General features: G+C 39.1%; 1 protein-coding gene across 1 annotated transcript; it reads right to left on the reverse strand.

The window, feature by feature from the left end:
- Window positions 1–92: 92 nt before the first annotated feature.
- Window positions 93–12,993, reverse strand: eif4enif1 (eukaryotic translation initiation factor 4E nuclear import factor 1). The gene is made up of 18 exons (XM_061833978.1): window positions 12,520–12,993; window positions 12,318–12,391; window positions 9,682–9,809; window positions 8,564–8,841; window positions 8,100–8,298; window positions 7,876–8,030; window positions 7,112–7,250; window positions 6,801–6,974; window positions 6,219–6,490; window positions 5,666–5,740; window positions 5,341–5,527; window positions 4,713–4,801; window positions 4,400–4,536; window positions 3,621–3,702; window positions 3,420–3,543; window positions 3,024–3,340; window positions 2,736–2,904; window positions 93–1,125 (listed from the first exon to the last, which is right to left on the reverse strand). The coding sequence occupies exons 1-18, from the start codon at window positions 12,619–12,621 to the stop codon at window positions 938–940; spliced, it is 2,889 nt and encodes a 962-aa protein (XP_061689962.1). The 5' UTR covers window positions 12,622–12,993; the 3' UTR covers window positions 93–937.
- Window positions 12,994–14,335: the final 1,342 nt, after the last annotated feature.

Consider the following 14,335-nt stretch of genomic DNA (forward strand, 5'->3'; position numbering starts at 1 on the left):
GAGCCTTAATCTACTTTGAAAATTTATTACATTTCAATTTAACATATATGGCATGAGTTTAACCATTTAAATGACTGAGGTCATGCAAAAAGGTGTTTAAAAAAAAAAAAAAAAAAATCACACCTCTCCTGCATATTTATACATTTTCCTGTCAATGGTGAAGGTATACTGTACAAAAATACTATAAATACTACTTGTTTGTCACCAATTTATTGTATTTGTGCTTTATAACTTAATAGCACACAAAAAAAAAAAATCCAGACACTTCCAGAAATTCTGAGTGCCTCTTGTGGCAGCTTGGATGGGAGAGGATACATTTCCAAAGGAAAACAAAAGGGGAAAAAAAAAAAAAAAAAATACACAGAAGGCACAACCAGCAGTCCCTTGGAGCAGTCTTGTAATGATCCTGCTTGTCACATCTACAGAAGCGAGCCACCGGCAAGCAAAGACAACACAAGCAACCACCCCTCCTTCGCTTGCTGTAGCTCTCAGTGCAGTCGAGGAAATCTAAAGTCTACAAAAGAGTGCTACACGCTTTTAGTGACTAACAGCATTTAAACTTCATGATAAGTTTCACCCTCCCCTATACCTAGAAAAACAATCGCTATATACAGGGGACTAACGGTAAGTTCCCATCTGTACAATCATGAATATACATAACTTACTCCCAAATTTACTTCGAGTCTAATACAAAAAGAAGGGACCCCCCCCCCGCCCCCCAGGGGGAGAGGAAAAAAAACAAAAAAAACAGCTGCAGTAAACAAATCTCCAATGCCCAGTTTATATATTCTGTAAGAGCTTTCACTGAGGTTGGAGTCAAAAAAATACTGTCCAGGTGTGTGCTGTGGCTTCAAATTAAAGTTCACATTTAAATGCAATCAATCGGGAAGAGAAAGGGGAAAATATATTTTTTCCGTCCACCTCAGCGTTAAGTCCTTCAAGGCCGGAACTCCAATTCATCTACACTTATGACCTTGGCCGGCATGGAGGGGAGTTGTTGATCCAGCACGTCGGATCCAAACCACTTGGCCAGGCCTGGAGGGGGACTTCTATCGTGTTGCTGGGGTCCATTCATCCGGTGAAGGCCTTGACTCTGAGACTGTGGACCTGGGCTGCTGTGATGTACTGAGAGAGGAGAACAATGTTTAAAAACAAAACACTGACAGTGCGAGAACACGCCCAGCATAAAATAAAGCCACTTAGACTTCAGCAAGTGCTGATCCTTTGGGAAAATGTACTTTACTATGACGACCAACTTGCTAGGCTTCAAAAGTGGCAGAGAGTGGGCTGAAGAGTTTGCCCCCCCCCCCCCCCCCCTTTCCTGATTTCTTTTGCATATTTGTCACACTTAAAGTTTCCTACACACCACACAACCCATTAAAAAAAGAAAAAAAAAATAATCCAAATAGCCCTGTGTGGAACTGCCCCCTAAAACTAATAACTGTTAGGGCCACCCTTAGCAGTAGCAAGAGCAATCAAGCATTTACACTAAGTTGTGAGGAGTCTTACAGCACTGTGGAGCATTTTTGTTCACTCATTTTGCTTTTTAATTATAATTCAGTCAAATTGGATTTTCACGCATGAACTAACTTTTTAAAAGACATGCCACAGCATCTCAAAAGGATTCAGCCCAGGATTTTGACTATGCCACTAAAGTTTTTCTTTGCTAATGTGTTGGACTATTTCCTGCTGCAGAACCAGTTTCATTTTGAGCACAAATATTTTCCTCCAGGATTTTTTGGTAGACAACAGAATCCATGGTTCGATTGATTACAGCAATTCTAGGTCCTGAAGCAGAAAAAATAACCCCAGACCATCAAATTACCACCACCACATTTTACACCAGATCAATGGGACACAGACCTGAACAAAAAGTTAAACCTCTCAAAACACAGAGTGCTTTAGGAAAAGTCTTTGGGATGATAGTCTTTTAGTAAAATTGAGTTCATTCCCCGCCCCCCCTCACGAACTCTCCCATGCAGGCATTTTTGCCCACTCTTTTACGGCGGAGTTATGAACACTGACCTTAACAGAGTCAAGTGAGGTTTCTAGATCTCTGGATGATGTTGTTGTAGGGTCTTTTGTGACCTCTTGGATGAGTTGTCGCTGCGATCTTGGGTTAAGTTTGACTGGCCGGCCACTCCTGGGAAGGTTTAGCACCGTTTATCATTTGTGGATAACTGCCTCTCACTGTGGTTTGCTGGAGTCCTAAACCCTGAAAAATGGCTTCATAAACTTTTCCACACAGATCTAAATTAGTTTCTCATAGGAAACTCTGCATGATGTCCAGATTTTGAGACTCTTTTAGTCTACATTGCTTTGTTAGGCAGGTCCTATTTAAGAGATTTCTTGATTGACAGGTGTGGCAGTTTTAGGTCTGGGCATGGCTGGACAAGAAGTTTTACTCTGGTATGATAAACCACAATTTTATTTTGGGGGCTGGGGGTGCACTTTTTCCACACAAGGCCATGCTGGTTTTGATTTTTGTTTGAATAAGTTTGAAAGAAAAATTAGGAAGGGGCAAAAGGTTTCACACCACATCTAAAATCCTTCCAATTTGAAAAAAAAAAAAAAAAAAAAAAAAAAAAAGGACAAATTGACTCCTTATCTGCATGAATCTGTGTTTTCTATTTTCACATTGTGACCACACACACAGCATCACTTAGACCAATCTACGGTGGCACTGGCTATGCACGCTACGCTAATACGAATTTCTAATGTCAAATTGTACTTGCTTTGTCGCTGTTGAAGTTGCTGCTGCATCATTGCAAGTTGCATCTGACTGTTTGCTCTGGGAGGTAGAAGCGGATGCCCAGATGATGCACTCAGCGGGTACAGTGTTTGGCCCAGAATTGCAGGGGGCAAGCCTTGAAGTTGTGATAGGTCAACATGTTGCGGGTATAACCTGAGAATGACAAGGGCAAGACTCAGGCTTTTCCAAATGTGATCTACCATTCAGAATGAGTTTACCTAACATGTTAAGAAAAAAAAAAAAAAAAAAAAAGGTTGTGTCGGGAAAACTTACCTGCTTGGACCAGGGCTGGACCAAGCTGCTGGGGTTGGATTCCCTGTGCAAACATTCGTTGAACCACATTAGGGTGGAGCTGTGGAGGAGGGCGCACCATTGGTACGTGGGAAAGCAGCGGTACTGGGTAGACAGAACGTGGGAAAGTTGAGAGCGGTCCTGGCGGTGCTGTGGTAGCTGTATGATGTCCGGTAGAATGTGGCCTGAGACGCTCCTGGTCTTTACTTGGCAAGGACTTAGAGCTGGACTTTACGCCACCAGACTGGGTGCCATTCCCTTCAATCGCTTCCATGTGTAAGGTAGGGGAGTTGTTCTCTGTAATCACAAACGCAAATGTCCAACTTTAATCTCTAATTTAGACTCAGAACTTTCAAGTCAAATAAAGGCTTTGTACCATCTTGAGTGTGTGCAGTTGAGTCATCTTTGGTCTCTGATCGACTTGATGGATCATCTTTGCTTTTCTCTTTTGTTGCATACATTTTGCGGATAACTGACGTAGGTGTAAATGATGGAGACAACTGTTGTAAGAGGGGAAAAATACTTTGGTTCTGTGGGACAATAATTGAGGGCAGTGAGGATAAAAGACTACACTTACCATACTGGTGACAGCACCGCCTGGTGAGTTTCTTCCAGCAAGCTGGGGGCCTGGACCGGGGGAGCGGTTAACACGCTGTGGACTGAAACAAGCGCGGCAAAGAAAAACCAATTGAATTAAACTGCACACCATAATTCAATGACCATAGTGCTCCTCGTTCTGGTGTGTACACCTTGGTCACATAATACAGTAGAGCCCAACTATTCGTAAGGAACAGGGACTGGACTGAATGGCAAAAATCAGTAATAGATGATTATAATTGCCATGAGGGGAAGTGACTTCAAAAAATATATATACTGTACTACCAAGAAGTCCCCCCCCCCCCAATAAATACAAGACCAACTGCACTGTAATAATGTTAGTTGTTTTGCAGTAGATTTTAAAAAAATAATAATAAAAAGCCCACAAGTGTCACTCCTGTTTGAGTGAAAATGTTAAGATTCACTACTGGAACATGAATGCTAGCTCTGTTGCCTTGTCTATCGCAATTTTTGTTCGGATTAAGCTTTTCGTGGGGCAAAGTTAATGCATTTTTATTTTATTTTGTTAAATTCAAATTGAGTGGTACTAAACTTTGAGCAGGCAGTTTGCCACGTTTGTAAAGACTTATTTACCACTTGCCAAACTACTACTTTGTGAGGTTTGCTGTAACCATAACACATGCTTGTATCCTAAATTGTTGCTCATAATCGGGGTGAGGGGGTTGGGGGGAGAAAAATCTGCCAAAAAAAAGGAGGTACCGCTGTTTTGTTCACTTTAAAGCTAAATGAGAAACTCACCGATTTCGAAAAGATTTGTCCTGTTGTATCCTGTTGTAGCCAGATGGGAACTGGTGATGGGCATGCAGTGCAAGGTCCTGTTGAAATGCTAAGGCTTCGAGATCTGCGCGGTTCACAGGAATTGAGAGCGGCCTCATCTGGCAAACAGTAAAACAGTTTGAATAAATTACTACTACTCTATCTACTGTGAATTAACCTTCACCACCCCAAAAGAAAAATGTTCTGAGACTAAATCCATTCAATGGGTGGTACACTATCACGCAAAAAAACAAAAAAAAAAAAACCCACACGATTAAGCAACTCATCATGCTACCTGGTGCTGGGGTGCAGACGCTGGGCTCATAGACCTATGAACATCACCATACGGTTCCCCTATCATGGGCTGAGCACCAACAGGAAAGCCTTGTGGCAACAAGAGAGGAAGAAATATAAAGTAACAAACAGCTTTTTTCTGAGCATACCTCGTAAACTTAACTAAAACTAAAAGATAGTTAACCATCTACACAGGAAATCTCTTTCAAGCCTTCTTTTCCTCCTGAGAGCTTTAAAAACATTTAGCACACAAGGCGGCATCCCAGAAAAATGTCAGAGGAGCATAATGTGAATTTTGTGTGTACAAATGATGCAGAAGAACTCATTTTGCGTCCAGTATGAACAAAAAGACATTAAAGGACACAATGTTGCTATGAACACTTGACCACTCCAACCTTTTACACATTAGCAGACGCCATATGGACAAATCAGAGCCAAGCGGTTTTCTATATTCTAATTAGGGAAGCTGGAAAACAACTAGAATAGCTTGAAATAGGACACTTTCAACCCAAACCCGATAGACTTAAAAGATAATGAAAATTAAACAAAAGACCTTTAAACCATTTTTAAAAAATGACTGGTTTCACAAGTCGTTCAAAAAACTAGATATTCAAACCTTTTGGTATTACCTGCTGAATGTTGCAAGTGACTGTTAAAGTAGTCTGGTGAGAGTGACCTCTGAGGGAAGAGCGGTGGCGAGGGACCCTTGTGCAGCAGGCCATGTACAGAGTTGGGCGCAAGGGAGACCTCAGAGTTGCTCAAAAGGTTCCCGAGTAGCCCTGGGGAGCGACTACGAGCAGGCCCTCCTAAGAGTTCCTATGTTGCCAAAAAAAAAAAAAAAAAATTCCAGGAAATTTACCAAAACTACAAGGTTTTGCTCATAGCAAAAATGTGTGGTGGATAATATTTTCCAGCATACAAACATTACTACGGATTCTTATGAAAAATCTTTACCTGGAATATATTTTTCGGTTGCTGAGGAGGCATTGGAACTTCAGTCAGTGCCACCATAGATTGGTCTAAAGGTTGCTGAAATTATAAACAAGGAGATGGAATTTAGGACTGTGCAATGGATCCCGTTTGCTCATCAAAATATCAATGAGCATCATGCAATGTGAAGCTTGAGGCATAACAAATGGCATGAGTCTTGCCAAATGTTTGAGGAAGTGAAGTTACTTTGCTAAATCACACTGCAACACTGGACACCCAGGGAGGGGGTGGGTGAATCCAAGTGTTTCTTTTGCAACACAGAATGAACCTGGTCTGGGAAGCAAATTGTCAAAGTCAAAATGAAAAATATTCGATTTATAGTCCCAAATAGCACAAGCTTCACTTGCATTAAGCGCACAGTGTTCACAGTTCACACCATAAAAATTTAGGCTGAAAAGCAAATTTATGCCCATCATCACTGATGAAATTAATGTTTCTAAACAATGTTTTGGCATCTCTAACAATTAGGCTCCCACTTGTTAGTCTAGTACAAACTTTTAAAAAGAGAAATACTTACATTGTTTGAGTTGGTTTTAGGGAGAGTTGGCAGAGTTCCACTTGCCTTCATGCTGCTAACCAGTTTATTAAAGGCTGACATGTCTGTGTCACGCGACCGTGGACGAGCACTCGGACCACCCGTTAAAGCCTCTTCTAAGTGCTCAGCCATGAAGGGAGTCCCATTCCCTCTCTGTGGAGGCACTACCTTTTGCATTTGTGGTTCTGAGCCCAGTTTCATGCCCTTCATTCCACCCTCCACCTCCTCCAGGGACAGTACTGCTCCAGAATGAGCTGCAGTTGGAATAATGTCATTTAAGTAATTTTAGCAAATATTCAACACAGTCAACTTGATAGACCACCTGGCAGTTGTGAATGAGAATTTTTTAATAATTCAGTTTACAGTACTGCATTTTGAGTTGAATAGCTTTTAAAAATTATATACACATTCATATTCAATCTGACTGACACCGGAAAAATCTTAAACATTTGACTACAAAGGAAAAACAAATGCAAAAATCGGAATCTGCTATTCTATTAAAAAAAAACTGTTTCAATGACTACAAAAATGTACCATTTGGTCAAACTTTGAAGTGACACTCACTGTTTTCCCGTAGGCGAGCCTTGTTGAGCGAAAGGTTGGAGAGAAGAGGCTTCAGGTCTACTTTGGCCTTGTGCAGCAGCTCCAGTATGTCCACCTTCTCTTTGCACTCCGATTGAATGGGTGTGAAGAATGGTGCAGGAACTTGGCCAGAGGGTGTGCCAAGGGCTTCAAGCCCTTCAGCAGGAGGGGCAAAAAAAAAAAAAAAAAAAAAAAAAAAAGTTGCAAGATTTAGTAGAAACTTGACTTTTCAGCACTTGGTGTGGGGGGGGGGTTAATTTAAAAAAAAAAAAAAAAAAAAAAAAAAAACTAACCTGCTAGTTTTTCCAGTTCCTCGTGGGGAGTGGACCTCAGACTGCTGGAGCGGCTGCCTGAAGGGCTCAAGTTACTGGAGAACCATTGACTGAAGCGGCTTGCTGATACAGGGCCTTCCCCTAAAACATCCTCTATCATCTAAAAAGACAAAGAGAGACTGTGACCGCGGGAAAAAAAAAAAAAAAAAAACAATCATGAATACAGAGGCAAAGGGTGTGAGCACATAAGTGGCACTTACATTTAGGCCGCTTTCCACCATTTGATTCAATTAGCACAAAGTGTGCCAGAAGACCAAGACAACTGTCCAGTACATCAAAAAACAACTCACAATGTAAGGTCCAAAAACCCTTTTTAAAATTTAAAAAATAAATAAATCTCCATTTTGGTTCCTCACTAATAAACCTAGTTGGTCAATTTGTGAATGAGACGTAGCTGTCATGATGGGCATAAATTTGAAATAAAGAGAACTCTTGCATCTCATGCAAAAGTCTTCATGAGAAGCAAAAAAAAAAAAAATAGAAATGTGATTATGTGACCATCTTACACCAAGTCCCAGCAGTTAAGGTTATCTAGCAGTTGTGTTTGGTATCATTTATCATGGATAGATACTATAAGCCAGAGGAAGAATCAGAAAGTGTAATTGAGAGATGACGTGAAAACATTGTTAATCTTTGACTTGAATAAGTGTTCTTGTAAACAAAGACACCCATTTGTGACAACACCTTTCGACCTCAGAACACCTCCGTGCACCCCCAGTACTTACAGACGCCAATCCTGGCATGGTCTTTTCCAGATTGAAAAATTCATTGAAGTCAAAATCACCAGTAGACTGCTCTGGCAGGACATCAGGGTGGGGAACTTCCTGATCGGCTGTAGATCGCAGACTCACATTTTGCTCCTCTATCTGACCATTACACTCTACAGATTGACATAAATGCAACAAATTTTATGTATCTTTTTTTTTTTTTTTTTTTTAAATAAACTTGCCTTCTTTCACAGACTCCGTCCTCTTCCTTGAGCGCCTGGACCTCCGTCTGTCATCTTCCAGTATTTTATCATCAAATCCAATTAGCTCAATCGTCTCCGACTGGCTCGTAGGACCACCAGAGAACCACTCGGGCTCCTCCTCTGCATAAGAGTCATTCCTTCTCCGTTCACTAAATACCCGTTTATCTCCAAAATCTCTCTGCACGGGACAAAGAATACCAAAGATCAAACATTACAGGACTGCATAGGCAAAGTTACTTGATTGCTGAAGTGAGAAAAGAGTAGGAGGGGGTATTTTTAGTTTCTGCTGCTAATGCTAGATTTACAATGTCTAAAAAAAAAAAAAAAAAATATGCAGAAATCTATTTGACCAATCTAAATCACAATTTAACCTCAATGCATTTAATAATACTGACTGGTAAATCTCAGTGAGCCTGATTTAGAATTAATTACTGAGAACCAACCCTGAATCTTTTGTCTTTGAAGTCTCTGACATCCCGTTCCCTCTCCTTCTCAAGCCGGGCTTCTCTCTCAAAGGCCCGTGCAGAAATGATGCGACCACTTCCAATTCTTCGCGTCCCTCCTAAACGGAGAGTCTCATTCTCCTTATTTTCAAGTGGGCTCATGGGTCGGGAATGGTGAAGTGTGGGCGCAGCGTTGCCTTGGCATCCACCTCCGAAGCTGCGACGCTGCGGGCTCAGGATAACATCCAGGTCGTCATCCTTTAACCTCTCACGAGGATCTGAATAAAAATGCAGCGGACAGACTTTATTCCATAATCCATATCTTTTGTAAATTTGACAGACCATAGGATTTTATTAGCACTGCCAGATTAGGATTATTAGGAAAAACAACCAAGTAAATACAAGGAGGAATCATAATCTTGACAAATCGAGCCAGTCTCCCCATTCTCAAATGCTGTGGGTGTGTTCACTGACTGCACAGAACCTAAACCCATATTAACCGTCAATCAAAGACCACAACCTGGAAAAATGAATGCTGCGTCATCTCAGGTCTCGCATCATTCAACAGTCTTAAATGATAAAGCAGTGAAAATGTATCTTCTTAAAACCTGCAGTGGTTGAATACATCCCACATGGTCATTGCAACACTTTTGCATGACAAGGTGCTACAGCAACACAAAGTCCGTGTCCACAGGCTGACCGTTACCTGCACAATTATCCCCACTGGCCAAATGCAAGTCACGATTGATCAAGACAATGGCTGATGCAAACAAAAGTGCATAAGTGGGGAATTTTCCGAGGGTAACACGACATCACCATTCAGATTCTGTGTCTATTTTCAGGAGCTACCAAACCGATTACAAATTTAGAACATTTCCTAATCCATTACATTAGGGTCTTCAAAAATTCATCTTGATAACAGGATTGATTTGCTGTGGTTCATTTCAAAACAACTTTCAAATTATTTACTTGGGGTGAAAAAGTGCTCGTCAGGAATGACATACCACTAAGAGCAAACACTGCTGGCAGGGTAAAGTGAACTTTTCAAAGCAGGAAATAAGTTGTAAAAAGAGCTCCAAGCGTGAAAATTAATGATTCGAGCTTCCTGTAGTCATTACCTGGGATCCTTCGTTTCAGTGGAACTCTATCCTCCAAATATTCCTTCTTAAAGCTTTCCATTGGAGAATTACGCCCCGATGTGGGATACAGCGAAGCGTGCCACTTTTCAGGGTCCCAGACGCCATCACTATATCAAGACATTTGGGAAAAAAATACACATATAATATATACATACATACACAGACACACACACACCACAACATACACATACATATAATATAGACACCATATACACATATACATACATACATATATATAGACACAGAGACACATATACATACACATACATATATACTATACACATATACACAGATACATACATATATAGACACATATACATCACATACACTATACACATAACACATACATAACACATAGACATATACACATACAATAGACATATACATATACCATACACATACATATACACATATACAACACACATATACATACATATACACATATACATATATACATATACACACATATACACAATATACAAACATACATACATATACATATAGCATAATAATACACATATACATACATATACAATACATATACATATATACTATACATGATATATATACATATAAATATACATATAGATATTACATATATATAATATACATATATATATTATACACATATAGTACATTCCATATACATATACATATCTAGATACATCATATATATACATATATATATACAACATATATACATACATATATATATATATATATATATAATAGACTATATACATACATATATACATACATATATATATAGTATATATATAACATATACATATATATAATACATATATATATACATATATATATATATACATATATATAACATATATATATACATATATATATACATATATACATATAACATATATACATATATAGAATATATATATACACATATATATATATATATATATATAATATACACATATATATACATATATATTATATATATACATATATCATATACATATACATATATAACATATACATATATATATATACATACATATATATAATACATATATATATATATATATATATATATATATATATATACACACACACACATTTAAAAAGAAAAAAAACTACTTGACTGACAGATAAAGGCAACATATGGGAAAAGGACTCAGTATAATTATATGGAGCAGAGGTCACAAGCATATCAACGAGCAGCAGGTTGCCCAAAACGACCCAGAGACAGAACGTCAGTTACATTGTTTTTTTTTCCCCCAATTTTACTTAAGGAATGTTGTGAAAGTGGAGATGGCATGGAGGTGACTGGCCTCAACTGTGCAGAGTTCGTATGTTCACACCATGCCTGCGTGTGTCCCCCAACCCCCCTCACCCAGGGACTCCAGTTTCCTCCCACATCCCAAAAACATAAATGTGGTTCAACTGAAGACTAAATTGCCCGAAGGTGTGAATGAGAGTACAAATGTTTTTTGTCTGATTGGCTAGCGAGCAGTTCATGGTGTAATCTGCCAAAGTACAACTAAATAGTTGACTCTTAGGGCTGATATAGGGGTGCTTTCTTTGTTTCGGAGACATCCAAGGTGTTCCAGGGAAAAAAAAAAAGAAAAAAAAAAAAACATCCAAGACTGGTGTCACAGACTGTAGATTAAAACCCAAACTACATATTTTCCCATTCTGCATTGCCGAAAGAATCAACCAGGATGTCTAAAAAGACATTCTGCAGTTTCCTTTGTCCAGTACGAGAAAAGGCAAGAGACAACAGGTGGCCGTTTCAAACCATGACAACTCACCCGCTCACAATGCACTTAGCATCAGACAGTTCTTGGCAGAGAAGAAAATCAACGTGCCGTAGTGACCTCCCAACTCACACGACCTGCCTCCATGTAATTTATTTTCTTTTCAAAGCTCAAGCACATCCTGAAGGGGACCCGTTTTTAAGCACCAATTTCTATTTGTTAAATTTTGGTTCAAATTACCCTTGAGCTTGGGGATGGAAGTTGGCCTTTCGGTCCCTAGCAAATGCAAAAGATGGCCATCAATACCATGACTACCACACAACTAGGGATTGCTACAAAGTTACAGTACGCAAATTAGACTTGTCCAACCAGTGCAGCAACATTTAAAAAAAAAAATAAAAAAATAAAAAAAAAAAGCAATTGTGATGTTGAGGTTTGGCAAAATGCAGAACGGCTTGCTCACGGACAGATTTCCAGAAACGACCAGAGAAAAGCAGTTTAATGGCACACTTGAGCACAGGCAAGCCAGAGGCCAAAATATGTCAGCAAACAAGTCAATAGTCCAAATCAGTCCCATTCAATTTCCAAAATACCAGGAATGATGTCTTAAGGTGCTGTGAAATCAATTTCCGATATATATTTTTTAATAACCATATATCCCTATCCATATTAAATTCATTATCATATTCAGGCACATGGCTTAGCTGGAGCACACGAGCTAGAGTACATGGATAAACATTTTTCATTCTCCAGAGAAGGACCCCTAACTGAAAACCAGAGCTCTTCAACTATGAAGCGGTCAATACATGTTCCATCTCGCTCCCCATTATTCCAAAAAACTACATCATTTACACTCCAATAGACAACGTGCATCCCGCAATATGTTCTTACCTGTCATATTTCTGTGAAAGACAGGCTGGCCTTTCATTGGAGATTGGTAGCTCTTTTATGTTAAGAAGCTCCTCCTAAATGTTGACAGATACAAATTAAATATTCATCTTCCGTTCCGCTTCTCCTCACTAGCGTCAAGGGCATGCTGGTGGATATTACTACACTTTAAGGAATCAAAAATGAAAACTACACCCTCCATCACCTTGGTATATCTGTGTGGCGTTGTTGCTGCTGGTTCTTTCTTAACTTTGTCCGGAGCAGCATCTCCGCCATTCTTCTCTTCAACAGAAGCTTCACCGTCCATGGCAGAAACACAGCTTTAATCCAAGCAATGACTCCGCTGGGAAAAATGAAAGTTTGGATATTTTTAAAAGGAAAATAAGACAAACAGGCTGCATCCAATCACCAAGTGAAAATGTGAATGCAGGCATGAACCAATGGAGAATATACTTATGGTTCAATGCATAATAAGATTATTGGAGAGAGGGCGGGGGGAGGACATCTCCATCGTCAAAGATCTATCTGTCCAAAGAAAAAAACTGGTTTGAATTTATTTTCAGTAAACCCGACCATTCTAACAGGTATTTTACAAGTCTGAACTACAAAAACAATGTAACAGCTCAAACCGGTCCAGTACGCTGCTGCTGCTGCTCAAGTCTTCCTGGTACCAGGAAACTGAACCATATCATGCTAGCCCTAAAAAGGTCTACAATGGGCTTCTCTGGGTCAAACAAAGAATCGATTTAAAAATCACTGCTGTGTTAACAAAGCTCTGAATGGTCCTGGATTAAAATCCAAAAAAAGAAAAAAAAAAATACATTTAGTTCCCAGATATATTGGTTCAAAGTTTTTATACCAAGAAACACCTTCATTTAAAAAAAAAAAAAAAAAATGCAATTACAAGCATAATAACCAACATTCAAATTGAGTAGAGTAGTAGGTCCAAGCGTTCATCAAAACTCAATTCATCCACTTTCCAAGACACTTGTCCTCACAAGGGTCACAGGAGTGCTGGAGCCTATCACAGCTAACTTATTGAATGCATCATGTACAGCTTGAAACTTACCACTGTGGTAAAACAATGCAAAGTCATCCTAAATGTTTCAACTAAAATTTATTTCAGGTGAAAAAAATATTGCACCTAACTGCTTGAAAAATAAGTTTTAAGTTTAATCCAAGTGTACTGATCTAAAAGTGAACTACAACGCTGTGCTCAAATGCAATGTTCTGAGTTTAAATAAAAAAAAAAAAAAATTGAAACACGTGTAACTTCCAGTTGGATCATTTATTTCAGAGATTCTCCCCTTGTCTACATTTACCACACCGGCACATTACTATACTCCTAGTACCATATAAAATTACACTGCAAGACTTTTGGACTTTTCACACATATTATCCTTCAGTATATCAAATTAAGTGTTTTAATCCAATTCCGTTTTTTGGGACGATCTACGAAGAAAACCCAAGTGCCCTCTCACAGGAAGTGTCCCATTTTTGGGACGAGATGAGAAATTAGTAAACTTATCATATAACTTAACCATAAACAAAAGTGTTACTTCCTTGATTTTGTCCTTTCAGGAGACTTCTCAATAAGGCCAAAAATTTGCACCCTGCACATGAATGAGTTAATTTATGGTCTTTTCATTTAGTCTTATTCCCAATCATTACTTTGCTTCTGTGGATTCTCCTGGTCTATGAATGGTGCTCTACGACTAAACTTGGATTTCAGCCTTGAAACTGGACAACGATTATCAGTCAAGGACAAGCAAAAACAGTGCAGTGGAATTTTGGAGAGGACGGAAACCATTGAAGTCTGCTTAATGTTGGAGGGGTTGAAACACACCTGACGTTACCTTCCATTTAACGAGTTAATTGATTAGAGCCTGCAGACTTCCCAACGAGGGTTAACAATTGCTGAATGGCAAATTGATAGAAGCTGACCTCAAACAATTCGTAGAAATCAAGCGTTAACTTTATTATCAGAGAGTCCGTTGAATGTTTGTTTTTGTTCATTTAAA

The sequence above is a fragment of the Syngnathoides biaculeatus genome, chromosome 10, assembly GCF_019802595.1.
Source record: "Syngnathoides biaculeatus isolate LvHL_M chromosome 10, ASM1980259v1, whole genome shotgun sequence".
Classification (NCBI taxonomy): Eukaryota; Metazoa; Chordata; class Actinopteri; order Syngnathiformes; family Syngnathidae; genus Syngnathoides; species Syngnathoides biaculeatus.